Source organism: Mobula birostris, chromosome 12 (assembly GCF_030028105.1).
Source record: "Mobula birostris isolate sMobBir1 chromosome 12, sMobBir1.hap1, whole genome shotgun sequence".
Classification (NCBI taxonomy): Eukaryota; Metazoa; Chordata; class Chondrichthyes; order Myliobatiformes; family Myliobatidae; genus Mobula; species Mobula birostris.
This window is the reverse complement of record NC_092381.1, coordinates 53,133,075-53,160,871: the sequence shown is the minus strand read 5'-3', so window position 1 is coordinate 53,160,871 and position 27,797 is coordinate 53,133,075. Positions and strand designations below refer to the sequence as shown.

The following is a 27,797-nucleotide window of genomic DNA, read 5'->3' as shown; positions in this document are numbered from 1 at the left end:
GGAATTTAGAAGATTGAGGGGGGATCTGATTGAAACGTATAAAATCCTAAAGGGATTGGACAGGCTAGATGCAGGAAGATTGTTCCCGATGTTGGGGAAGTCCAGAACGAGGGGTCACAGTTTGAGGATAAAAGGGAAGCCTTTTAGGACTGAGATTAGGAAAAACTTCTTCACACAGAGAGTGGTGAATCTGTGGAATTCTCTGCCACAGGAAACAGTTGAGGCCAGTTCATTGGCTATATTTAAGAGGGAGTTAGATATGGCCCTTGTGGCTAGGGGGATCAGAGGGTATGGAGGGAAGGCTGGTGCAGGGTTCTGAGTTGGATGATCAGCCATGATCATAATAAATGGCGGTGCAGGCTCGAAGGGCTGAATGGCCTACTCATGCACCTATTTTCTATGTTTCTATGTTTCTAAATAACGGATGGGGTACGAGGGGGAGGTGGGGCATTAGCGGAAGTTAGAGAAGTCAATGTTCATGCCATCAGGTTGGAGGCTACCCAGACGGAATATAAGGTGTTGTTCCTCCAACCTGAGTGTGGCATCATCTTTACAGTAGAGGAGGCCATGGATAGACATGTAAGAATGGGAATGGGATGTGGAATTAAAATGTGTGACAGTCCTTCCAGGTGAGGTGACACTTCACCTGTGAGTCGGCTGGGGTGATATACTGTGTCCGGTGCTCCCGATGTGGCCTTCTATATATTGGCGAGACCCGACGCAGACTGGGAGATTGTTTTGCTGAACACCTGCGCGCTGTCCATCAGAGAAAACAGGATCTCCCAGTGGCCACTGAGGACTGGTTCATGGACCTGTGGTTTCCTCCTCCTGAAGTCAATGGTCATTTTCTTTGTCTTGCTGACATTGAGTGAGAGGTTGTTGTTGTGGCACCATTCAGGCTGATTTTCAACTTATTTCCTATATGCTGATTATTACCATCTTTGATTTGGCCAACAGCAGTGGTATCGTCAGCAAATTTAAATATGACATTCGAGCTGTACTTAGCTTCACAGTCATAATTATAACGTGAGCAGGGGGATAAGCACACAGCCTTGTGGTGCACTTCTGCTGATGGAAACTCTGGAGGAGTTGTTGTTGATAACTCAAATGGACTGGCCTGCAAATGAAGAAACCTAGTATCCAGTTGCATAAGGAGGTATTGAGGCTAGGGTCTTGAACTTTTGATGGATGATAGTAATGAATGCTGAACCTTAGTCAATGAAGAGCATCTGGATATAGGCATCTTGGCTGTCCAGATGTTTCAGAGTTGAGTGAAGAACCAATGAAATAACATCTGCTGTTAATCTGTTGTGATGGTTGGCAAATTAGAGTCAATCCATTTCACTTCTTAGGCAGTTAATATGTATCATCATTAGCCTTTTAAAGAACTTCATCACAGTGGATGTAAGTGCTATTGGATGACCTTAAAACCTTACAGCAGAACTGCCTCATTCTGATACAGAGTCCTGAAGGTTGCAACATGCCAAGACAGGGGTTGAGGTATTGTTCCTTAAGTTCACGTTGGACCTATCTGGAACAGTCTCAGAGCCTATTATGTTTTTAGACTTGATTGTGAAAGTAGAAGTGTAGGCTCATGTAGGCACTGAATCTCAAGAGAGAGAATTTGTAGAATGTCTACAAGACGGCTTTTTAGAACAGCTTGTTGTTGAGCCCACTAGGGGATCGGCTGTACTGGATTGGGTATTGGGTAAAGATCCAGAGGTGATTAGAGAGATTGCGGTGAAGGAACCCTTAGGAGGCAGTGATCAAAACATGATTGAGTTCACTGTGAAATTTGAGAAAGAGAAGCCGAAATCCGATGTGTTGGTATTTCAGTGGAGTAAAGGAAATTACAGTGGCATAAGAGAAGAACTGGCCAAAGTTGACTAGAAAGGGACACTAGCGGGAAGGACGGCAAAGCAGCAGTGGCTGGAGTTTATGCGAGAAGTGAAGAAGGTGCAAGACAGGTATATTCCAAAAAAGAAGGAATTTTCGAATGGGAAAAGGATGCAACCGTGGCTGACAGGAGAAGTCAAAGCCAAAGTAAAAGCAAAGGAGAGGGCATACAAGGAAGCAAAAATTAGTGGGAAGACAGAGGATTGGGAATTTTTTAAAAGCTTACAAAAGGAAACTAAGAAGGTCATTAAGAGAGAAAAGATGAACTATGAAAGGAAGCTAGCAGCTAATATCAAAGAGGATACTAAAAGCTTTTTCAAGTATATAAAGAGTAAAAGACAGGTGAGAGTAGATAAAGGGCTGATAAAAAATGATGCTGGAGAAATTATAATGGGAAATAAGGAGATGGCGGAGGAACTAAACGAGTACTTTGCATCAGTCTTCACTGAGGAAGACATCAGCAGTATACCGGACACGCAAGGGTGTCAAGGAAGAGAAGTGTGCACAGTCACAATCACAACAGAGAAAGTACTCAGTAAGCTGAATAGTCTAAGGGTAGATAAATCTCCCGGACCAGATGGAATGCACCCTCGTGTTCTGAAGAAGGTAGCTGTGGAGATTGCGGAGGCATTAGCAATGATCTTTCAAAAGTCAGTAGATTCTGGCATGGTTCCGGAGGACTGGAAGATTGCAAATGTCACTCCGCTATTTAAGAAGGGGTCAAGGAAGCAAAAAGGAAATTATAGACCTGTTAGCTTGACATCGGTGGTTGGGAAGTTGTTGGAGTCGATTGTCAAGGATGAGATTATGGAATACCTGGAGGCATATGACAAGATAGGCAGAGCTCAGCATGGTTTCCTTAAAGGAAAATCCTGCCTGACAAACCTATTGCAATTTTTTGACGAAATTACAAGTAGACTAGACAAGGGAAATGCAGTAGATGTTGTGTATTTGGATTTTCAGAAGGCCTTTGACAAGGTGCCGCACATAAACAAGATAAGAGCCCATGGAGTTTAGGAAAAGTTACATACGTGGATAAAGCATTGGCTGATTGGCAGGAAACAGAGAGTGGGAATAAAGGGATCCCATTCTCGTTGGCTGCCGGTTACCAGTGGTGTTCCACAGGGTCCGTGTTGGGGCCGCTTCTTAGATACAAAGATAGGTGGAGGGGCCGGTAGTGCTGAGGAAACGGAGTCTGCAGTGAGACTTGGATAGAATGGGAGAATGGGCAAAGAAGTGGCAAATGAAATACAATGTTGAAAATTGTATGGTCGTGTACTTTGGTAGAAGAAATAAATCGGAAGACTATTATTTAAATGGGGAGAGAATTCAAAGTTCTGAGATGCAACGGGACTTGGGAGTCCTCGTGTAGGATACCCTTAAGGTTAACCTCCAGGTTGAGTCGGTGGTGAAGAAGGTGAATACAATCTTGGCATTCATTTCTAGAAGAATAGAGTATTGGAGCACGGATGTGATGTTGAGGCTTTATAAGGCACTGTTAAGACCTCACTTGGAGTACTGTGGGCAGTTTTGGGCTCCTTATTTAAGAAAGGATATGCTGACTTTGGAAAGGGTTCAGTCCACTCTTGGACTGTACTCCTTGGAGTTTAGAAGAATGAGGGGGGACCTCAGAGAAACATTTCGAATGTTGAAAGGCATGGACAGAATGGATGTGGCAAAGATGTTTCCCATGGTGGGGGAGTCTAGTACGAGAGGGCATGACTTAAGGATTGAAGGGCGCCCATTTAGAATAGAGATGCGAAGAAATTTTTTTAGCCAGAGGGTGGTGAATCTGTAGAATTTGTTGCCATGGACGGCAGTGGAGATCAAGTCATTGGGTGTATTTAAGGCAGAGATTGATAGGTATCTGAGTAGCCAGGGCGTCAAAGGTTATGGTGAGAAGGCAGGGGAGTGGGACTAAATGGGAGAATGGATCAGCTCATGATAAAATGGCGGAGCAGACTCGATGGGCCGAATGGCCGACTTCTGCTCCTTTGTCTTATGGTCTTATGGTCTAAGAGCTAATTTGGAAATATGTTTCCAAGTAAGGCTATGTTGGGAACCAAAACACCCAAAAATAAATAAGAATGAATGCAGGGAATATGAACTGAGAACAGATAACTTTAAGTAAGGAACCTGAACAGCAGGAAGGTCCAAAGTAATAATTTGTTTAAACAAGCAATTTTCTGTTTGTTTTTCTTCAAACATATGCAGACTTAAAAATCAGCGTGTGCAGGAACTGCAACATCAAGTGGAAGATCTCCAGCGATACTTGCAGGAGCAAGGCACTAAGCCCGAAAATGTGAGTGAGTGAAAGTAAATTAAGATTAAGTTACGTTTAAAATAGAAAATATAGTTTATTGGACTTGTTGGAGAACATTTTTCAGAATTTATGACAGAGCAAATGTTGAATCTATGTGTGATGTTGGGTGGAGATGTGTCTCTACCAAAGGAGGTGTGAGGCATTCCTTCCCTCCACTAGCCTGCAGGTCACCCGTGAGCAAGTTAGCCCTGCTTAGTCCCTCTGATCAGGGTCACATGAAGCCGTGGGAACAGGTGGTGGACAGGCGAATGAGCAGCTGTTGCATATCGCAAGTGCTGGTCATGCCACCACTGATGCCAGGCAGTCAATCTCTGAAGAGTACTGATAATGGGTTCTGGTCACCTGTCTTATAAAGCCACTACCCGGAAGAAAGTAATGGCAAACGACTTCTGTAGAAAAACAAACATGAAAAAATCTGCAGATGCTGGAAATCCAAACAACACACACAAAATGCTGGAGGAACTCAGCAGGTCAGGCAGCGTCTATGGAAAAGAACAAGCACTCGATGTATTGGGCCAAGACCCTTCATCAGGACTGCAAAGAAAGAGAAGTCAGGGCAAGATGGTGGGGAGTAAAGAGTGGGAAAGTTGATTGGTGAAAGAGATAAAGGGCTAGAAAAGAGGGAATCTGATAGGAGAGGATAGAAGACTATGGAAGAAAGGGAAAGATGAGGAACACCAGAGGGAGGTTATGGGCAGATAAGGAGAAAAATTCGCTAAGAACAATCATAAACATGGAAAAACCATGATCGCCCACGTCATATTACACAGCGCATAACGTACCAACAATATGTGATGTTGGATGCTGACTATTGTGAATCTTTAGAATGGTAATAACAAATTGGGTGCCAGAGGAAGTCTCAACTTTTTACAATCTATATTAATTATTTGGATAATGGAACCAAGTCTTTTAGAGCCAAATAGGCTGATGATGCAATCCTATCCACTTATCTTTGATCTCCTCCTATCTCCTTTTGTTGTCCTCACTGCTTACAGAATCATCAGACTTCACAGATATATTATTCTGCGTGTCCATATACAAATCATTAATCTATATCAGAGCAATAGTGGCCATCACACTATCACTGCTCTGTACCAACCCACATTCAAAACACAGAACTAGAATCATACAGCGTAGTATAGACACTTAAGCCCATGCTAGTCATTTAAACTCTATTCTGTCTTGAAGTTCAACCTTCCAAAGTGAATCACTTCACACTTTTATTGGACTGAACTTCATCTGACTCCTCTCAGCCCAGTTCTGCTTCCTATCGATGTTCCATTTTAACCTACAACAAGCCTGCTAAACATTCCACACCACCACCAACCCTTGTGTCATTGTAAATACAGCCATATATCTTTTTATTAAGTAAATTATTTGTCCATTTTGTCATTGTCTCGTTTATTTCCTGGGCTTTAGTATTGTTAACCAACCATTTTATATGAGAGATTGTCTTCCGACAAGGCAGTATTTGAGAGCACATGCAGACAGCATGTATTGTGCCCTTTTCATATAACTTGTATATAATGAAGAGAAACCTCATATAGATTTGTCACATGCGACACACCTGTTGTGGCGCTCTATAATTCACTCCAAATTTGTTAAGTGCCTGTTTTCTTTCCTCCACTTATGGTAGGCAAACTTTAGGCAACATAGATACAATCATCAGCTAGAGTTTCCAGATACGGACTTCTACCCTTGTGTGACCACTAGTGATGTCTGTTAGTTGCCAGACCTGATTTGTCTTGCATGTTTATTGACATCTATTAGTCGATTTATGATGAAGGAAGTAGACCTGCACTACTTTTATATAACACAGAAATGAGTAGAATTACAAACGTACATCAAATGCACATTGTCGCAGGATTCATTTTGCAGCAGTGTGCATTTTATATGGTTGACGGCAGTATGTATTGAGTGTATATTGAAATGTTCATAAAATATATTTTGGAAATTCTAAAACATGAGGAAGGTATTTGAATTAAAATCAACTCTCTGGGGAATTTAATTATTTTCATATTGCAAGTACGCAATCTTGATGTCCTTCAGCAGCCTATGTTTTCTTATCATTTGCCATTGACCTTAAGAAAGAGGCATAGGAAAAGTAGATAGTTTAGTTATAATTACACCTGAAGTTGGCACGTTTTCACTACTTGTATTAATCATGACATGTTTCTGCATTTGTAGCTTCTTGTGATAACTGCTTTATGAATGACTGCAGTCTGTAGGATGACTGTAAACATAATTATTTCATCTTAATCTGTTTTGTATAGCCATAAAATCAATGTTGACTTGTTCATTAGCACACATTTGTGTTCATTAGCATAGATTTGATTAAATGTATTTGAATTACACACTCCAAGGTCAGGGAGTATCATGTAAAAGTACTTGCATTGTCTTGTTTTACAGTGTAGTGAACTAAAGAAATTGGATGCACATCTGTAAGTAAACTTTTTTAAATGTTATTGTCTATTTAGTAGTTCCCAAACTATTACTGTGTCTAAAAGTATGTAGATTTAATTATAAAGGAGACATAATATACTGCAGATGCTTACAAAAAACAAACTGCTGGAAGAACTCAGTGAGGTAGGCATCATCCGTGGAGGCAGAGGTACAAATGACATTTCAAGTCAAAATCCTGCATCAGGGCAGATTCAATTACAGTATTGGAATCTGGTTTAATATCATCAGAATATGATGTGAAATTTGTAGTTTCGCGGCAGTAATACATTGCAATACATAATAAAAACTGTACATTACAATAAATATATGTATGTATTAATGTGCGTCTGTGTGTGTATGTATATATATATACACATACACACACACACACACACACACACACACACACACACGTTTCCTCTGTTCCTTATCTAATATTATGATATTATGTCTGGTTGGTTTGCCAGTACTGCTGATCAGTCTGTATATGGAAGTCCCACAGGATCTTAGGATCTTAGCTCTGCAATTCTCCACTACTTTCTCGGGTATTTCCCATTTGGACTTGAGAGTGCCCAATCCATACTCAGCGCAGATGTTCCTGCACACAATTCCTGCAACTTGGTTGTGCCGTTCGGTGTACCTGTATGCTGTCCCTGCCTGCATCTTGCTACTATGTGCTGGATAGTTTCACTGGATTCCTTGCACAAACTGCATCTTGGGTCTTATCTGGTGTGATCGACCCCTGCTTCTTTGTCTCTGGTGCTCAGCACCTGTTCTTGTGCAGCCATGAGCAGAGCCTCAGTGCTGTCCCTCAGCCCTGCCATTTCCAGCCATTGGTAGGATTTTCTTACGTCAGCCACCTCTGATCTGGCAATGGTACATCCCGTGCAGTGGCTTGTCCTGTCAGGCCTCTGGAACAGCGAAGATACTGCACTGAATCCTCAAGCTCCCAGGCCTCTGGAAGAGGACCTGAGATTGAAGGGAAAGTACACATACACACCACCCTTAAGGGGTGAGAAAAAATTATTTAAATTAAATAAGTGGTGCAAAGAGAGAGGAAAAAGAAAATAGTGTCATGTGTTCTCCATCCATTTGGAATTCTGATGGTGGAGGGAAAGAAGCACTGACTGTGTATGTTCAGGCTCCTGTAGCACCTCCTTGATGGTAGTAATAAGATGAGCACATGTCTTAGTCATAGTCATACTTTATTGATCCTGGGGTAAATTGGTTTTCGTTACAGTTGCACCATAAATAATTAAAGAGTAATAAAACCATAAATAGTTAAATAGTAATATGTAAATTATGCCAGGAAATAAGTCCATGACCAGCCTATTGGCTCAGGGTGTCTGACCCTCCAAGGGAGGAGTTGTAAAGTTTGATGGCCACAGGCAGGAATGACTTCCTATGACAGTCTGTGTTGCATTGCAGTGGAATGAGTCTCTGGCTGAATGTACTCCTGTGCCCAACCAATACATTATGTAGTGGATAGGAGACATTGTCCAAGATGGCATGCAACTTGGACAGCATCCTCTTTTCAGACACCACCGTGAGAGAGTCCAGTTCCATCCCCACAACATCACTGGCCTTAAAAATGAGTTTGTTGATTCTGTTGGTGTCTGCTACCCTCAGCCTGCTGCCCCAGCACACAACAGCAAACATGATGACACTGGCCACCACAGACTCGTAGAACATCCTCAGCATCGTCCGACAGATGTTAAAGGACCTCAGTCTCCTTAGGAAGTAGAGACGGCTCTGACCCTTCTTGTAGACAGCCTCAGTGTTCTTTGACCAGTCCAGTTTATTGTCAATTCTTATCCCCAGGTGTTTGTAAACCTCCATCATGTCCACACTGACCCCCTGGATGGAAACAGGGGTCACCAGTGCCTTAGCTCTCCTCAGGTCTATCACCAGCTCCTTAGTCTTTTACACATTAAGCTGCAGATAATTCTGCTCACACCATGTGACAAAGTTTCCTACCGTAGCCCTGTACTCAGCCTCATCTCCCTTGCTGATGCATCCAACTATGGCAGAGTCATCAGAAAACTTCTGAAGATGACAAGACTCTGCGCAGTAGTTGAAGTCCGAGATGTAAATGGTGAAGAGAAAGGGAGACAGGACAGTCCCCTGTGGAGCCCCAGTGCTGCTGATCACTCTGTCGGACACACAGTGTTGCAAGCACACGTACTGTGGCCTGCCAGTCAGGTAATCAAGGGAGTCCGTAATGATGGATGCTGCCTTTTTGAAGCATTGCCTTTTGAAGGTGTCTTGGATGCTGGGGAGGCTAGCACCCATGGTGAGACTGACTGAGCTTACAACTTTCTGCAGCTTTTTCCAGTCCTGTGCAGTGGCCTCTTCATACCAGTTAGAATGCTCTCCATGGTACATCTAGAGAAATTTACACGTGTCTTTGCTAACCTGCCAATTCTCCTGAAACTCCTAATGAAATATAGCCACTGTCTATTTCCTTTGTAATTGCATCAATATGTTGGGCCCAGGATAAATCCTCAAGAGATGTTGACAGCCAGGAACTTGAAACTGCTCGCCCTTTCCACTTCTTATCCTTCAATGAGGATTGGTGTATGTTCCCTTGACTTCCCAATCCTGAAGTCCACAGTCAATTCCTTAGTCTTACTGACGTATTGCTGTGACACCACTTAGCCAGCTGATCAACCTTGCTCCTGTATGTCTCCTCATCAGCATCAGAAATTCTGCCAACACAAATAGTGTCATCAGCAAATTTATAGACGGTATTTGAGCTGTGCCTAGCCACACAATTGTGGGTGTAGAAAGTCGAGCAGTGGACTAACCACACATCCTTGAGGTGTGCCAGTGTTGATTGTCAGCGAGGAGATGTTCTTTCCGATCTGCACAGATTGCATAAGTCAAGGATATAGTTGGGTTGGGTGGTACAGAGGCCCAGGTTTTAGATATTGTTGATTAGAACAGAGGGTATGCTTGTGTTAAACGCTGAGCTTTATTCAATCAATAGTGGCCTGATGTAGATATTGCTATTGCCCAGGTGACCCACAGCTGAGTGGAGAGCCAGTGAGATTGTATCTGGGGCAAGCCTATTGTGGCAATGGGAGAATTGCAGAGGGTCTAGGTCCTTGCTTAGGAAGGAATTGATTATAGCAATGACCAATCTCTCAAAGCACTTCATCAAAGTAGATGTGAGTGCCACTGGGCTATAGTTGTTGAAGCAGCTCACCCTGTTCCTTCTTGGGCACTGGTATGATTGTTGCTCTTTTGAAGCAGTGAGAGATTAAAGTTGTCTTTGAAAACTCCCGCCAGTTGGTTGGCACAGGTTCTCAAAGCCCTACCAGGTATACTATCAGAGCATGACACCTTGGAAGGGTTCACCCTCTTGAAAAGTGTTCTAAAGTTGGCTCCTGAAACGTAGGTCACCAGATGTCTGTAGTTTCAATTTTTTTTGCCTTGTCATAATCCAATCACTATAATATTTCTTCTTGCACATATGCACCCATAAGCAAAAAGCACAACTAAAGAAGCCATGTTCTCTGCATTTGTCATTCCTATATAACTTCCATGGTCAGGGAAAGCTCAAACTAGGCTGATCTCAATTGCTTTCTGCTTTATGTGGAAATGTGTAAGTCTCATAGCCTGCTGATAAATGTTTAATTGCTCTACATTCACATTTGTTCAAGCCTTTGACTTTAAAAGTTGTTTGTTGTCCAGCTGGACAGAATCGATCATGTGTCAAGCAAACTAGCCATCAATTCACCCAACATTTAGAAAACTAGTTTCTAAAGCTAGTAGAATGGATTTGTTTCACAGAATGAAGAAGAGTTTGAAATTTGCTTAAATATATAGGAGGTACTGGATGAAAAGTTGGAGTTTAATTTATCTTTCATATGGGTTCTTAATGTTGAGGCATTGAGTAAAACACAAATTGTTTTATGTGGACTCTGTGTGATTTTTATCCATTAACACCTTTTGTCAATGAGATTATATTGAGCAAGCAATGTTTTTCTCACCCGGTTCATTGCCCTTAGAAACTAAAGGACATAATATCAAGATAAAACATTGATTTTTTAGGACACAGATTAGGAGACTGTGCATCTCTGTCGTTCAGTATGACAGAGGGCTGTGGATTTTACGTTCAAGGTTATGATGATCAGATATTAACAAATAGGGTGGACAAAGGAGAGGCAGTGGATGTTATTTAGTTGGCTTCTCAGAAGGCGTTTGATAAGGTGTCGGACATGAGGCTGCTAAACAAGATAAAATCCTGTGGCATTACAGGAAAGGTACTGGCATGGATAGCAGAATGGCTGACTGGATGCAGGCAGCAAGTGGGAATAAAAGGGGCCTTTTCTCGTTGTCTGCCAGTGACCAGTGGTTTTCCTCAGGGGTCTGTGTTGGGATTGCAGCTTTTCACATCGTTTGACAATGATTTGGATAATGGAATTGAAGGCTTTCTGGCAAAGTTTGCGGATGATACAAAGATAGGTGCAGGGGTAGGTAGTGCTGAGGAAGCAATGTCATTGCACTAGGACTGAGACTGATTGGAAAAATGGGCAAAAAAGTGGCAGGTGGAATACAGTGTTGGGAAATGTATGATAATACACTTTGGTCAAAGGAGCAACAATGTGGACTATTATCTAAATGGGAAGAAAGTTCAAACATTAGAGGTGCAAAGGATCTTAGGAGTCTTCGTGCAAGACTCCCAGAAGGTTAATTTACAGGTTGAGTTTGTGGTAAAGAAGGCAACTGGGGAATAGAAAATAGAAGAATAGAATATAAAAGCAAGGAGATAATGTTGAGCCTTTATAAGGCACTAGTCAGGCCACACTTGGAGTATTGTCAACATTTTTATGCCCCATGTCTCAGAAAGGATGTGTTGTCATTGGAGAGAGTCCAGGGGAGGTTCACGAGGATGATTCTTGGAGTGAAGGATTTAACATATGAGGAGCATTTGGCAGGTTTGGGCCTGTACTCACTGGAACTTAGAAGAATGCTGCGGGATCTCATTGAAACCTACTAAATGTTGAAAGGACCAGTTAGGGTGAATATGGAGAGAATGTTTCCTATGGTGGGGGTATCTAGAACTAGAGGGCACAGCCTCAAAATTGAGGGATGACTCTTTAGAACAGAAGTAAGGAGGAATTGGTTTAGCCAGAGAATCTGTGGAGTGCTCTGCCACAGCCTGCAGTGGAGGCAAAGCTTGTACATATGTTTAAGGCAAAAATTAATCGTTTCCCGATCAGTTAGGTCATCAAAGGATACGGCGAGAAGGCAATTGTATGGAGTTGAGTGGGATCTGGGGTCAACCATGATGGAATGGTAGAGCAGACTCGATGGGCTGAATGGCCTAATTCTGCTCCTATTTCTTATGGTCTAAAAGGATCAAAACATTTGTAACTTTTCACCTGCTTTCAGTTTAGTTTGTTGTACCTTGCAGCTACTGATAAAGTCAATAGGTTTGATAGTTTTTTCACAACTTGCTGCTGAGAGTACTGTAAATGAAATTGGCATGCGTGATGCAGATCAATGGCGATTTAAACTGAAAAAAATGTGGAGTAAATAGCTAAGTTCCAAGCAAGACTTTTTCATAGTTTAAATTGTTCAATATTTTGTTTTTAGAGAGAAGTTTCATGAAGCTCAAGATGAGCTACAGAAAAAGAATGAGCTTATTGAAGAATTACAGCATGAAATACAGCAGAGATGTAAGTATAAACATCACTATATTACAGAGATGTGTTGGCGCGTGGTCGAGTGGTTAAGGTGTTCATCTAGTGATCTGAAGGTCGCTAGTTCGAGCTTGGCTGAGGCAACGTGTTGTGTCCTTGAGCAAGGCACTTAACCACACATTGCTCTGCGACGACACCGGTGCCAAGCTGTATAGGTCCTAATGCCCTTCCCTTGGACAACATCGGTGGCGTGGAGAGGGGAGAATTGCAGCCGGTCTTCCATACAACCTTGCCCAGGCCTGCGCCCTGGACACCTTCCAAGGCGCAAATCCATGGTCTCACGAGACTAATGGATGCCTTAAAAAAATTAGAGAGATCTAATCTTCCAAATAAATTGTCATAATGTTAACAAGAGTAAGCAAACTATAGGAGTAATGGAACAAAATAAGGATTGATAACAATTGTGCAAAAAGGAAAGCAGGTATGTCTTTGAATTTTCACTAGGATTGGGAAGTGTTATGTATGAGATCTGGAAAAGAAGGTGCAGAATAGAACAAAAACACAAAGCTCAAAGTAAAATTTATTAACAAAATACATACATGTCACCACATATAACCCTGAGGTTTTATTTCTTTTTCTGCAGGCATACTTAGTAAATCTATAGAAAAGTAACTATAAACAAGATCTATAAAGTGTAAGCATCAGGAACTGTAAACTAATCAAACTTCTAATACAGATATAAATAAATAAATAACAATAAATAATGAGCGCAAAATAACAATTTAGGAGTCCTTAAATGAGTGTAGCTGTCCTCTGTTGTTCAAGAGCCCAATGGTTGAGAGGTAGAAACTGTCCTTGAACTTGGTAGTGCAAGTCCTGAGGCATCTGTACCTTCTGCCTGATGGTAGCAGTGAGAAAAGAACATGACCTGTGTGGTGAGGATCTTTGATGATGGATGCTATTTTTCTACGGCAATGTTTCACATACATGTGCTCAATGGTTGGGGGGCTTTTACTCAGGAGGTACCAGGCCAAATCCACTGCCTTTTATAGGATTTTCCATTCAAAGACATTAGTGTTCCTATACCAGGCTGTAATGCATATTTCCACCACATATCTATCGAATTCTTAAGGGTTTGTAACACATGAACATGTTAAGAAAATGATCTTTCGAATAAATTGCCAAGTTAAGAAAGTAGTCTTTAAAATGAATAAGCAGCAAACGGAAAATTAGTAAATCATTTGTGATAAAGGTAAACAATGAAAAGAAACATTAATGACGGGAAGAAAGGAAGAAATATGTTGGGATGCCATGAAGTTGTGTAAGTTGCTATATAAAGTTCTCTTTTCTATTAATGTGCTTTATCAGAATTACATGAAATAAATACATTTAAATTCATATTCACTGAGAGATATGTCCCTACTACTTAAAAGTAAATTAGTGCTCTGAAGCATTGTGACCCGTGCTTGGTCTTTAAAAACTATTCAAATCCTCTACATGTAGTATTCAATAAGAATTTATAAAACAATTTTTAGAATTTCGGTTGCTGTTCAACTTCCTATTGCATGATGCTTGTATAATTTTTTTCATAAAACATGAAAATATAATGACCCTTTAACAATTTAATGTAACAAAAATCAGACTTGTATCATTTACCCTCAAATGCAATTAAATTTTATTGCAATTAAACAAGTTTAAATTGCAAATCTTATCATTCTAGCTCAAAGTATTGAGGAATTGCAACGTGGGTTAACTAAAAAAGATGAAGATATGCGGGCAATGGAGGAAAGGTACAAAATGTACCTCGAGAAAGCTCGTAATGTGAGTGCACGTTTCAAGATTACTTGTGGATTCTGACTTGCCAGTTCTTCTGCATTTTTTTACATTGATGCTCCCCATTGCTTCTTCTTCACTTTAGTCTGAGAGTTGCCTGATGGTAAATATACATTCTAAAAAATGCCAGACTGAATGGATCTGAGATGATATATGGAAAATAATTTCAGTAATTTATTTTACTGATAACTGATTTTTTCATAGTAAATAGTAGATCTTATAGGTGCTGAAGACATTTTATTTTTTATTTCCATGTTACTTTTTCCAAGTTGAACATATCAATTTCTCTACTTTTTCCTCTCACTTCCTGCCTGATGTTGGGAAAAATACACTTTTTTTGTTGTTTATAATTAAAACATTCCAGACCAACTAACCCATCAACTGTGCTTCATTAATAGTTCCAATAAAACCATCCAAAATCTCAACTCCATGTAACTTTAGTATTTGGCATTGAAAATAGAGCTTGTTAAGGTTTTGTGAAGAATACAACTTTCAAAAAGAGTTACTTATCTGATGGGACTGTTGTCTTCAACTTCAGTTGTGGGAGCTAAGATTAAATAGAATATACACAAGATAATCATAAAATTAACTTTGTGGAGTCAGTTTCTTTTTTAATAGTGGATTAAAATAATTCTGGCTGTTTGTGCTTCAGGTCTTATGCCAGGAGGACTATAAATTGAAACCCAGGTGTGAGTTGTGGCACTTTGCTACATGTTTATGTTATGCTAAACATGTCCAGGATACGTGGGAACCGAACTGAAGAGACGGAGGAAGGGGCAGCTGGCTCATAAATCGAGAAAATTTGTAGACAGTATGAAAGGGAGGATAGGCAGGTGATAGAGAAAGGTTGCGCTCAGACTGATGGTTTGAGATGTGTCTATTTTAATGCAAGGAGCATCATGAACAAAGCGGATGAGCTTAGAATGTGGGTCAGAACTTGGAGCTATGATGGTGTGCCCATTACAGAGACTTGGCTGGCTCAGGGGCGGAATTGGCTACTTAGAGTGTCAGGCTTCAGATGGTTCAGAAAGGACAGGGAGGGAGGCAAAAGATGTGGGGGCATTGCACTGCTGATCAGAGATAGTGTCACGGCTGCAGAAAATGAGTAGGTCATGCAGGGATTGTCCACTGCATCTCTTGTGGGTGGAAGTTAGAAACAGGAAGGGGTCAATAACACTGCTGGGTGTTTATTTTAATAGATCATCCAGTAGTAACAGAGTCATTGAGGAGCAGATAGGGAGACAGACTCTGGAACGGTGCAATAATAACAGGGTTGTCTGATGGGAGATTTTAATTACCCTAATATTAAGACCATAAGACAAAGGAGCAGAAATAGGCCATTCGGCCCATCGAGTCTGCTCCGCCATTTTATCATGAGCTGATCCATTTTGTCCTATTTAGTCCCACTCCCCTGCCTTCTCACCATAACCTTTGATGCCCTGGCTACTCAGATACCTATCAATCTCTGCCTTAAATACACCCAATGACTTGGCCTCCACTGCTGCCCATGGCAACAAATTCCATAGATTCATCACCCTCTGACTAAAAAAATTTCTTCGCATTTCTGTTCTGAATGGGCGCCCTTCAATTCTTAAGTCATGCCCTCTCATACTAGACTCCCCCATCATGGGAAACAACTTTGCCACATCCACTCTGTCTATGCCTTTTAACATCTGAAATGTTCCTATGAGGTCTCCCCTCATTCTTCTAAACTCCAAGGAATACAGTCCAAGAGCGGACAAACGTTCCTCATATGTTAACCCTCTCATTCCAGGAATCATTCTAGTGAATCTTCTCTGTACCCTCTCCAACGTCAGCACATTCTTTCTTAAATAAGGAGACCAAAACTGCCCACAGTACTCCAAGTGAGGTCTCACCAGCGCCTTATAGAGCCTCAATATCACATCCCTGCTCCTATACTCTATTCCTCTAGAAATGAATGCCAACATTGCATTCACCTTCTTCACTACTGACTCAACCTGGAGGTTAACTTTAAGGGTGTCCTGCACAAGGACTCCCAAGTCCCGTTGCATCTCAGAACTTTGAATTCTTTCCCCATTTAAATAATAGTCTGCCCGTTTATTTTTTCTGCCAAAGTGCATAACCATACACTTTCCAACATTATACTTCATTTGCCACTTCTCTGCCCATTCTTCCAATCTATCCAAGTCTCTCTGCAGATTCTCCATTTCCTCAGCACTACCGGCCCCTCCACCTATCTTTGTATTGTCAGCAAACTTAGCCACAAAGCCATCTATTCCATAATCTAAATCGTTGATGTACAATGTAAAAAGAAGCGGCCTCAACACTGATCCCTGCGGAACACCACTGGTAAGCAGCAGCCAACCAGAATAGGATCCCTTTATTCCCACTCTCTGTTTCTTGCCATTCAGCCAATGCTCTATCCACGTATGTAACTTCCCCGTAATTCCATGGGCTCTTATCTTGTTAAGTAGCCTCATGTGTGGCACCTTGTCAAAGGCCTTCTGAAAATCCAAATATACAACATCCACTGCATCTCCCTTGTCTAGCCTACTGGTAATTTCCTCAAAAAAATTGTAATAGGTTTGTCAGGCAGGATTTTCCTTTAAGGAATCCATGCTGAGTTCTGCCTATCTTGTCATATGCCTCCAGGTACTCTTTTATCTCATCCTTGACAATCGACTCCAACAACTTCCCAACCACGCATGTCAAGCTAACAGGTCTATAATTTCCCTTTTGCTTCCTTGCCCGCTTCTTAAATAGCGGAGTGACATTTGCAATCTTCCAGTCCTCCGGAACCATGCCAGAATCTATCGACTTTTGAAAGATCATCGCTAATGCCTCTGCAATCCCCACAGCTACTTCCTTTAGAACACGAGGGTGCATTCCATCTGGTCCAGGAGATTTATCTACCTTTAGCCTATTCAGCTTCCTGAGTACTTTCTCTGTCGTAATTGTGACTGCGCACACTTCTCTTCCCTGCCACCCTTGCGTGTTCGGTATACTGCTGTCTTCCTCAGTGAAGACTGATGCAAAATACTTGTTCAGTTTCTCTGCCATCTCCTCATCTCCCATTACAATTTCTCCAGCATCATTTTCTATCGGTCCTATATCTACTCTCACCTGTCTTTTACTCTTTATATACTTGAAAAAGCTTTTAGTATCCTCTTCAATATTATTTGCTAGGTTCCTTTCATAGTTAATCTTTTCTCTCTTAATGACCTTCTTGGTTTCCTTTTGTAAGGTTTTAAAAACTTCCCAATCCTCTCTCTTCCCACTAATTTTTGCTTCCTTGTATGCCCTCTCTTTTGATTTAACTTTGGCTTTGACTTCTCCTGTCAACCACGGTTGCATCCTTTTTCCACTCGAAAATTTCTTCTTTTTTGGAATATACCTGTCTTGCACATTCCTCATTTCTCGCATAAACTCCAGCCACTGCTGCTCTGCTATCTTTCCTACCAGTGTCTCTTTCCAGACAACTTTGGCCAGTTCCTCTCTCATGCCACTGTAATTTCCTTTACTCCACTGAAATACCGACACATCAGCTTTCGGCTTCTCTTTTTCTAATTTCACAGTGAACTCAATCATGTTATGATCACTGTCTCCTAAGGGTTCCTTCACCTCAATCTCTCCAATCACCTCTGGTTCATTACACAATACCCAATCTAGTACAGCCGATCCCCTAGTAGGCTCAACAACAAGCTGTTCTAAAAAGCCATCTCGCAGACATTCTACAAATTCTCTCTCTTGAGATCCAGTGCTGACCTGATTTTTCCAATCTACTCGCATGTTAAAATCCCCCACAATTATCATAACACTGCCCTTCTGACAAGCCTTTTCTATTTCCAGTTGTAATTTGTAGTCCACATCCCTGCAGCTGTTTGGATGCCTATAAATAACTGCCATCAGGGTCCTTTTACCCCTGCTATTTCTTAGCTCAACCCATAAAGATTCTGCACCTTCCGATCCTATATCACCTCTTTCTAATGATTTAATATCATTTCTTACCAATAAAGCCACTCCTCCCCCTCTGCCTACCTTCCTATCCTTCCGATACACCGTGTACCCTTGGACGTTCAGCTCCCAGAGACATGCATCCTTTAGCCAGGTCTCAGTGATGGCCACAATATCATACCTGCCAATCTGTAGCTGTACAACAAGATCATCCACCTTATTCCTTATGCTGCGTGCATTTAAGTACAACACCTTATTGATTGGTTTCTCCCTAGAGCAAAGAGTTTAGATGGGGTGGAGTTTGTTAGGTGTGTTCAGAAAGGTTTCTGGACACAATATGTAGATAAATCTACAAGAAGAGAGGCTGTACTTGATCTGGTATTGTGAAATGAACCTGTTCAGGTGTCAGGTCTCTCAGTGGGAGAACATTTTGGAGATAGTGATCACAATTCTATCTCCTTTACCAGAGCATTGAAGATGGATAGGAGCAGACAAGTTAGGAAAGCGTTTAATTGGAGTAAGGGGAATATGAAGCTATCAGGCAGGAACTTGGAAGCATAAGTTGGGAACAGATGTTCTCAGGGAAATGTACCGCAGAAATGTGGCAAATGTTCAGGGGATATTTGCGTGGCATTCTGCATGGGTGCCTTCCAGTGAGTGAGGGAAAGGAAGGTAGGGTACTGGAAACACACAAAAAGTTGCTGGTGAACGCAGCAGGCCAGGCAGCATCTCTAGGAAGAGGTACGGTCGACGTTTCGGCCTGAGACCCTTCGTCAGGACTAACTGAAAGAAGAGCTAGTGAGAAATTTGAAAGGGGGAGGGGGAGATCTGAAATGATAGGAGAAGACTGGAGGGGGAGGGATGGAGCCAAGAGCTGGACAGGTGATTGGCAAAAGGGATATGAGAGGATCATTGGACAGGAGGCCTAGGGAGAAAGGAAAGGGGGAGGGGGGGAAGCCAGAGGATGGGCAAGGGGTACAGTGAGAGGGACAGAGGGAGAAAAAGGAGAGAGAAAAAGAATGTGTGTATATAAATAAATAAATAACGGATGGGGTACGAGGGGGAGGTGGGGCATTAATGGAAGTTTGAGAAGTCAATGTTCATGCCATCAGGTTGGAGGCTACCCAGACGGAATATAAGGTGTTGTTCCTCCAGCCTGAGTGTGGCTTCATCTTGACAGTAGAGGAGGACGTGGATAGACATATCAGAATGGGAATGGGACGTAGAATTAAAATGTGTGGCCACTGGCAGATCCTGCTTTCTCTGGCGGACAGAGCGTAGGTGTTCAGCAAAATGGTCCCCCAGTCTGCATCGGGTCTCGCCAATATATAGAAGGCCGTATCGGACGCAGTATATCACCCCAGCTGACTCACAGGTGTAGTGTCGCCTCACCTGGAAGGACTGTCTGGGGCCCTGAATGGTGGTAAGGGAGGAAGTGTAAGGGCATGTGTAGCACTTGTTCCGCTTACAAGGATAAGTGCCAGGAGGGAGATCAATGGGGAGAGATGGGGGGGTACGAATGGACAAGGGAGTCGCATAGGGAGCGATCCCTGCGGAAAGCAGAGAGTAGGGGGGAGAGAAAGATGTGCTGAGTGGTGGGATCCCGTTGGAGGTGGCAGAAGTTATGGAGAATTATATGTTGGACCCGGAGGCTGGTGGGGTGGTAGGTGAGGACAAGGGGAACCCTATTCCTAGTGGGGTGGTGGGAGGATGGAGTGAGAGCAGATGTGCATGAAATGGGGGAGATGCTTTTGAGAACAGAGTTGATGGTGGAGGAAGGGAAGCCGCTTTCTTTAAAAAATGAGGACATCTCCCTCGTCCTGGAATGAAAAGCCTCATCCTGAGAGCAGATGCAGCGGAGATGGAGGAATTGCGAGAAGGGGATGGCATTTTTGCAAGAGACAAGGTGAGAAAAGGAATAGTTCAGATAGCTCTGAGAGTCAGTAGGCTTACAGTAGACATCAGTAGATAAGCTGCCTCCAGAGATACAGGAACCATGGGCTGTTGAGAATCTAGTCAAGAAGAAAAGCTTATGAAAGGTTCAAAAAACTTGGTAATGATAGAGATCTAGAAAATTATAAGGCTAGCAGGAAGGAGCTTAAGAATGAAATTAGGACAGCCAGAAGGGGCCAATGGAGACCTTGGCGAACAGGATTAGGGAAAACTCCAAGGCATTCTAAAAGTATGTGAAGAGCAAGAGGATAAGGTGTGAGAGAATAGGACCAATTAAGTGTGACAGTGGAAAAGTGTGTAACAAACCGGGGTAGGTAGCAGAGGAACTTAATGAATACTTTGCTTCAGTATTCATTACAGAAAAGGACCTTGGCGATTGTAGAGATGAATTACAGCGGATTGAAAAGCTCGAGCTTATCGACATTAAGAAAGAGGATGTGCTGGAGCTTTTGGAAAGCATCAAGTTGGATAAGTCACTGGGACCAGAGGAGATATACCCCAGGCTACTGGGGGAGGCAAGGGAGGAGATTGCTGAGCCTCTGGCAATGATCTTTGCATCATCAATAGGGACAGGAGAGGTTCCTGAGGATTGGAGGGTTGCAGATGTTGTTCCCTTATTCAAGAAAGGGAATAGAGATAGTCCAGGAAATTATAGACCAGTGAGTCTTACTTCAGTGGTTAGTAAATTGATGGAGAAGATGCCGAGAGGCAGGATTTATGAATATTTGGAGAGGCATAAAATGATTAGGAATAGTCAGCATGGCTTTGTCAAGGGCAGTTCCTGCCTTACGAGCCTGATTGAATTTTTTGAGGATGTGACTAAACACATTAAAGAAGGTAGAGTAGTAGATGTAGTGTATATGGATTTCAGCAAAGCATTTGATAAGGTACCTTGTGCAAGGCTTATTGAGAAAGTAAGAAGGCATGGGATCCAGGGGGACATTGCTTTGTGGCTCCAGAACTGGCTTGCCCACAGAAGGCAAAGAGTGGTTGTAGACAGGTCATATTCTGCATGGAGGTCGGTCACCAGTGGTGTGCCTCAGGGATCTGTTCTGGGACCCCTTCTCTTCATGATTTTTATAAATGATTTGGATGAGGAAGTGGAGAGATGGGTTAGTAATTTTGCTGATGACACAAAGGTTGGAGGTGTTATGGATAGTGTGGAGGGCTGTCAGAGGTTACAGCGGGTTATCGATAAGATACAAAACTGGGCTAAGCAGTGGCAGATGGAGCTCAATCCAGATAACTGTGAGATAATTCATTTTGGTAGGTCAAATATGATGGCAGAATATCGTATTAATGGTAAGACTCTTGGCAGTGTGGAGGATCAGAGGGATCTTGGGGTCCGGGTCCATAGGACACTTGAAGCTGCTGCGCTGGTTGAATGTGTGGTTAAGAAAGCATGTGGTGCATTGGCCTTCATCAATCGTGGGATTGAGTTCAAGAGCCGAGAGGTAATATTACAGCTATATGGGACCCTAGTCAGTCACTACAAGAAGGATGTGGAAACTATAGAAAGGATGCAGAGGAAATCTACAAGGATGTAGACTGGGGGGCATGCCTTTTGAGGATAGGTTGAGTGAACTTGGCCATTTCTCTTTAAACCGACGGAGGATGAGAGGTGACCTGATAGAGGTGTGTAAGACGATGAAAGGCATTGATCATGTGTATCGTCAGAGGCGTTTCCCAGGGCTAAAATGGCTAACACGAGAGGGCACAGTTGCCAGGTGCTTGGAAGTTTGTACAGAGGAGATGTCACGTGTAAGTTTTTTTACGTGGGGAGTGGTGAGAGCGTGGAATGGGCTGCTGGTGACAGTGGTGTAGGCGGATACAATAGGGTCTCTTAAGAGACTGCTGGATAGGTACATGGAGCTTAGAAAAGTAGAGGGCTATGGGTAACTCTAGGTAATTTCGAAAGTACATGTTCGACGCAGCATTTTGGGCCGAAGGGCCTGTATTGTGCTGTAGGTTTTCTATGTTTCTATATCAAAATGTCCAAAGACATTGCTGAGTACATATTTGGGCTGTGGCCTTCAGCTGCCTCTAAGTTTTCTAAGTATATTTCTCAGCTTCTCTGCAAATGAATCATTGGACAAAGTATTGCTTTTCTACCATAGAAGAGAAGAAGTAATGATTGCCACCCCTCACTCATCCAACTGGGTTAAACATCTGGACTCTCATCTTTAGCAGTAGATGGGCACTGTAAATGAGTCCACGGTGGTATAAACTTCTATTACCATGACTAAAATGAATTAGTAACCCCTAACTGTATGGACTTTGTCATGGACAATTGCAGGAATTAGTTGTATAGCAGGCCCTTGGATAACAACAGAGTAAGTCTGAATGAAGTCTGGAATAATCTTTAATTTGAAAGATGAAGAACATTAGAACCGTAGTGATATTTTGGGATGAATATATTCTACTTTATGGAAAGAGTAGATATCTGTCACAGTGCAATTTCCTAAGCTGTCTCTGGGAGCTGAGAGGCTTTTCTACCAACAGTAAGCATCAGAAAATGCTATACTGTCTCTTCATTTTTAAAAAATATATATTTAGGACAAAGTTCGTCAGCAGATTCTTTTTATATTAGTTGAGCAGAAATGAAAATAGTTTACGCCATTAACTCAGATTTATATTAATCTTTGGAACAGAGGGGACTGTGAATGCTAAGCCATTAAGTACATTCAAGCCAGGTATTAAGATGCTATGGGACAGGACTAGTACAAGGAGGTGGAGTTTAGGGTCAACCATGCTCTTATTGAAAACAAAACTAACTCAAAGGACCAAATAGACCCTGTTAATTAAGTTCATACCAGACATCATAAATGACCAAATGTTCGATCTAATTTTGTAACTTACCAAGAGCTTCTACAGAAGTTGCCTATAGTGCATACAAGTTAAGAAATCTCATCGAAAGCCCTTCCAATCTCCCCACACTCTAGTGAAATGATGTTATGTTTCATCAGATTTTATAGAGGATATTTTTTGAAAAATTATTACATTGTTTATATCCCATATCTAGGTGATTAAAGCTCTGGACCCAAAACAGAACCCCGTGACTACAGAAATCCAGGCACTCAAAACTCAAATCATTGAGAGGGACAGAAAAATACAGATGCTGCAGGTATGATGATGTTTATAATTTTGGGATATGAACAAGAAGGAGGCTACTCAGAGGAGGAATATGTGGGCAGTTTCTGAAGTATACATACATATGTTTAAACATGGAAAATCCAGAAGAACAACAAATTTCATGACATATACTAGTGATATTAAACCTGATGCTGATACTGAAGTTGTGTTGTGTGCTATTCCACTTTTTCACAGAGTATGATGTGCTGTTAATTTGGAGTCAGTTAGAAATCAATTATTTTAGCATGTTATACTACATGCTGTTGCAATCAATTGCACTGTTGAAATAATTGTACCTCTTTTAAACAAGATGCCAACCTATAATTGCTGCTGACCAAGATTTTCAACCTAATATTTAATTTTATGACTGGAGTCTAATGAGAACAGTTTTAAGGAATCAGCTTCACTTAGATTTTCATTAAAGTTCTAAGTACATTTATTATCAAAGTACAATTATGTCACTATATGCAACTTTGAGATTCGTTTTCATGTGAGCGTACTTAGTATATCCGATAACCGTAACAAACCACACAAAACAGGGTGCACAACGAGTTTTCAAAAGACAACAAACTATGGAAATACAGAAGAAACAATAAGAAAAACTAGTAGTAAAGTGAGTCCATAGTTTGTGGGAGCAGTTTAGTGATGGGATAAGTAAAGTTGAGTGAAGTTATTCCCTTTGATTCAAGAGCCTGATGGTTGGGGAAGTAACCATTCCTGAGCCTGATGGTGTGAGTCCTGAGGGTCCTGTACCATCTTCCTGATGGCAGAAAAAGAAGGGAACATGACCTGCGTGGTGAGTCCCTGATGATGGATCCTGCTTTCCTGCGACAATGTTCCTTGTAGATATGCTCAATGGTGGGGAGGACTTTACCCGTGATGGACTGGGCAGTATCCACTATATTTCTTAGTATTTTCCATTCAAGGGCATTGGTGTTTCCATACCTGGCTGTGATGCAGCCAGCCAGTGTGCTTTCCACCACACTTCTGTAGAAGCTTGTCAAAAGTTTACATGTCGTGGTGAATCTTCACAAACTTTGAAGGAAGATTTCACATTCTTTGTCAAGGCTTGTTCCTGTGTAACTGCTCCAGACCAGTCTGGGAGATGGTGTTGTCCAATGGTGTTCAGTGGTGTTCAAGATATATTTGAATGCCAATGTATTTTGAATACCACTAGACAAAGGGAGCAGCATCAGCATGAGCAACATTACAGAGGACAATAGCACACTCATTTTTAACTCAAATTACTCTTGTTTTAAAAACGCAGACACAAGGAAATCTGCAGATGCTGGAAATTCAAGCAACACACACAAAAATTGCTGGTGAACGCAACAGGCCAGGCAGCGTCTATAGGAGGAGGTACTGTCGACGGTTTCAGGCCGGGACCCTTCGTCAGGACTAACTGAAAGAAGGGATAGTAAGAGGATCTCTTACTAGCTCTTAGTATAGTAATCTCTTACTATTTCTTCTTTCAGTTAGTCCTGACAAAGGGTCCCGGCCCGAAACGTCGACTGTACTTCTTACTCTTGGTTTTTGCCATTTTTTATGTTCCAGGTTAGCAAAGGAATTCAGCAAGACTTTGAGTGTAATATTCTCATCGAGCTATTTTAATTGTGGAACAATCTGAGATATTTATTGTTGCCTTTACTGATTTTACTATTTAATGTCATAGTAAATGCAATATTCTTCCATCAAAATAGATTTAACATGTATAATGTGTAGAAAATAACTGTACATTTCCATCTGCAGAGCTCCAACTTAGAAATACATTATTTATACATTGGAAATACACTATCTTTCAAAGAAAATTTGAGTACTTTCTCTTTCTGTGTTTATACTAGCATGATTGTGAGCAAGCAAAACTTCGTGAGCATGAGGAGAACCTGTTAGTAACAGCTTGGTACAATAAGGTAAATCATTAAGTAAAGGTGACATACCACATTGCAACTTAGCAAAGAGTCTGTGGATTTCTTACTCTTTCCTGAAAACCCTTATGATTTTTCTGTAGATTTAAATCTAACTCCCTCTTGAAAACTGAAATTGCTTCTGTCCTTAAGCAATAACTTTCAAATTTAAACTCATTTTTAATTTAAAATAAAGCATCTCAATGCATGTAATAATTTATCTTGGTTTGCTTTTTGATCCTTAGCCAATTATTAACTATCTGTGACCTTTGGTAATGGCTCCTCTACTACTAGTAAAAATATTCCTTCTGTAAAAGCTACTTTTGAACACCCCTCTCTACTTTCTCTGGTCAATTCCTGTGTTTTGACTCTCTCTGAGTTTATTGAAGTCCCTCATTCATTTATAAATCTCATGTGATGAAAATCTAATCTCTTGGTTTATAAAGATTGCCCAGGTTACCTGTTTCAATGCTCCATACTTTTGTTTATAAACCTAAGAATCTCATGTTGCCTTTAATAAATTATCAACTTCCTCCACAACTTACAAATGTATGAGTCCTTCTAATGCACTGGCCTTCAGTTACGAACACTTGATTTATGGACTCCCCTTCATATGAGTAAGCTTCCTTAATATTAAATTCAAAGGTCCAAAATACATACTTACATACATGCATACATACATACATTCATTCCAAGGAATTTCATAACTAATTTCTACTTTTAGTATTTGTTCTTTCCTATCAATCTTATGTACAACTGATGCCATTCATTACAAATCTCTGAAGCTGGTTACCATATAGGGAGTGATTTTTGTGTATTGAGGACAAAATCAACTTGTAGATATCTGTGTAATAAAACCTGTTTGTTACTTGGGATGGCCTGTAATTTGTTTCATTCTGCTCTGTAAAAATCTTTACTTTGCACCTTTATAGCTTGTATTTCATTTCCTCATTTTTGCATTCTATCCCTATCATCCTAAAATCTGCTAATGTCTCTTCAGTTGTTTACTAAACATCTGAGTTTGGTGTCATCTGAAACTTGAAATACTGTCCTCCTTACTCTCCTGGTTATGAATAGCAATTAATATTGATCCCCAGAACTACTTTATAGTCGTTTCTTCCAAATTGAAAAGCAATTCATCATCTTCCTTTTTTGTCTCCTCTTGTTCATTTCTGTGTATATGATGTCCCTCCCTTCTTTGTTATGGGTTTCAGTTTTGCCAACGATGAGCTACTTTTAACTCTCCTTTCCAATGCACCTCTATATTAGCTTTCTCTCCTATTTTACTAATGAAATCCAAATTATTCAAATAATAAATGCACTTAGGAAATCCATGTGGACTGCATTTTTTGTCTCAAACCTTCCAATCTTTAAGTCTTGTTTAATTGAACACAGTTATTACACAAAACTGACACTTATGGAATATTTTATGCTTTTGAGACATCCCCGCCCCCAAAGTTTTGACAGAAGGAATAAACAAAATTGTTTCTATACCAATGATCATAGCTTATTTTATAAAGATTAAATTCTTTTCCATATATGTTGTGCTATGCGGATCTTAAGAAATAATGGACTGCCATAGTAAGTCTATGCTGACATTTCTCCAGTCATTGGTCTCGAACCCTATGGGTCACTCAGCTCAGTACAAGTTTTTGTATATCATAAGAAGAACAGAAAAGGAAGCAGGAATAATGCATACGATTGGTCAATTCTGCTCAGCAGTTGCATGAGACCTGGTTGATGTACCTAACTTTTGTCTGATTTCCCTGGCATTCACAGACCTGTGAGGTATAGCATTCCACAGGTTTACGGTCCTCTCCAAATCCACATTAGAATTCCAAACGTTTGAGCTATTTTCTTGAAATTATAATTCTTAAGTTCTGGAATTTTAGTACGTTCTTGGCACCTGCCCTCTCAATTCCCTTGAAATCTTGTTTTGTTATTTCCCATTTCTCAATATAAAACAAATAATTGTGCACTACTTTCAGAGTTTGGCTTTTCAGAAGATGGCAATTGAAGCTCGACTTGAAGGCCTCAGTTCAAATAAAAATCGGTCCTTCTTAGCACAACAACGACAGGTTACCAGTTCACAGAAAGCACTCACAGTTGCCGTGGCTGCAGCACCTCCCAAATAGAACGACTTGGAATCTATCGAATATGTTTGGAATGTGTCTACATTAAAATAGCTCGAGTAGAAAGCAAAATTATGATATACATCAGTGATTAATAATTCTGCTCCTTCTAAGAATAGGTTTCCTTTCTAATGGAAATGATTACCTTTAACTTGTAAAGAATTGCTTTTCTTTTTGAATATAGTAGCACAAAACGATAAAGGCTAAAGATGGGGGAGAAAAAGCATTTTCTTAAGATTTCTTTGCATTAAGATTTAAATTTCTATGTAAAATTGGTATATATCATATTTTAAAATAGGTGACAATGTAATCATAAGTTCAAAATTCATCTGTTCTGTATAACAAATTTTCACATGTAAATAAAAGATTTCATTTTTTATTGAGAGAATTGCCCTTATTGAGATCATATGAAGCTTAATTATAAATTCTAAATCTTGTTTCTATAGTAACATTTAAAATGCCTAAGGTTTTATTAGTTTCATATTTTCATTTTTACTTCAGAAAATAATAATTTAAACTTGACTGATTATTATTGTTGAGTCTTTACTGAAGTTGATTATTCCATTAATCTGAGTAGACTGCAATTAAGGGATTG

At 40.9% G+C, this 27,797-nt stretch overlaps 1 protein-coding gene across 1 annotated transcript in view; it reads left to right on the top strand.

Moving 5' to 3' along the window:
• The window catches only part of hook1 (hook microtubule-tethering protein 1), a 90,008-nt gene extending 62,458 nt beyond the window's left edge, over positions 1-27,550 (top strand). Inside the window, exons 16-22 of the mRNA XM_072274670.1 lie at positions 4,111-4,198; positions 6,629-6,660; positions 12,266-12,348; positions 14,033-14,133; positions 23,057-23,158; positions 25,008-25,076; positions 27,059-27,550. Of these exons, the coding sequence (XP_072130771.1) occupies positions 4,111-4,198; positions 6,629-6,660; positions 12,266-12,348; positions 14,033-14,133; positions 23,057-23,158; positions 25,008-25,076; positions 27,059-27,205 (622 nt within the window). The 3' untranslated portion in view covers positions 27,206-27,550. The remainder of the gene's footprint in view (positions 1-4,110; positions 4,199-6,628; positions 6,661-12,265; positions 12,349-14,032; positions 14,134-23,056; positions 23,159-25,007; positions 25,077-27,058) is intronic.
• The last annotated feature ends 247 nt before the right edge of the window (positions 27,551-27,797 follow it).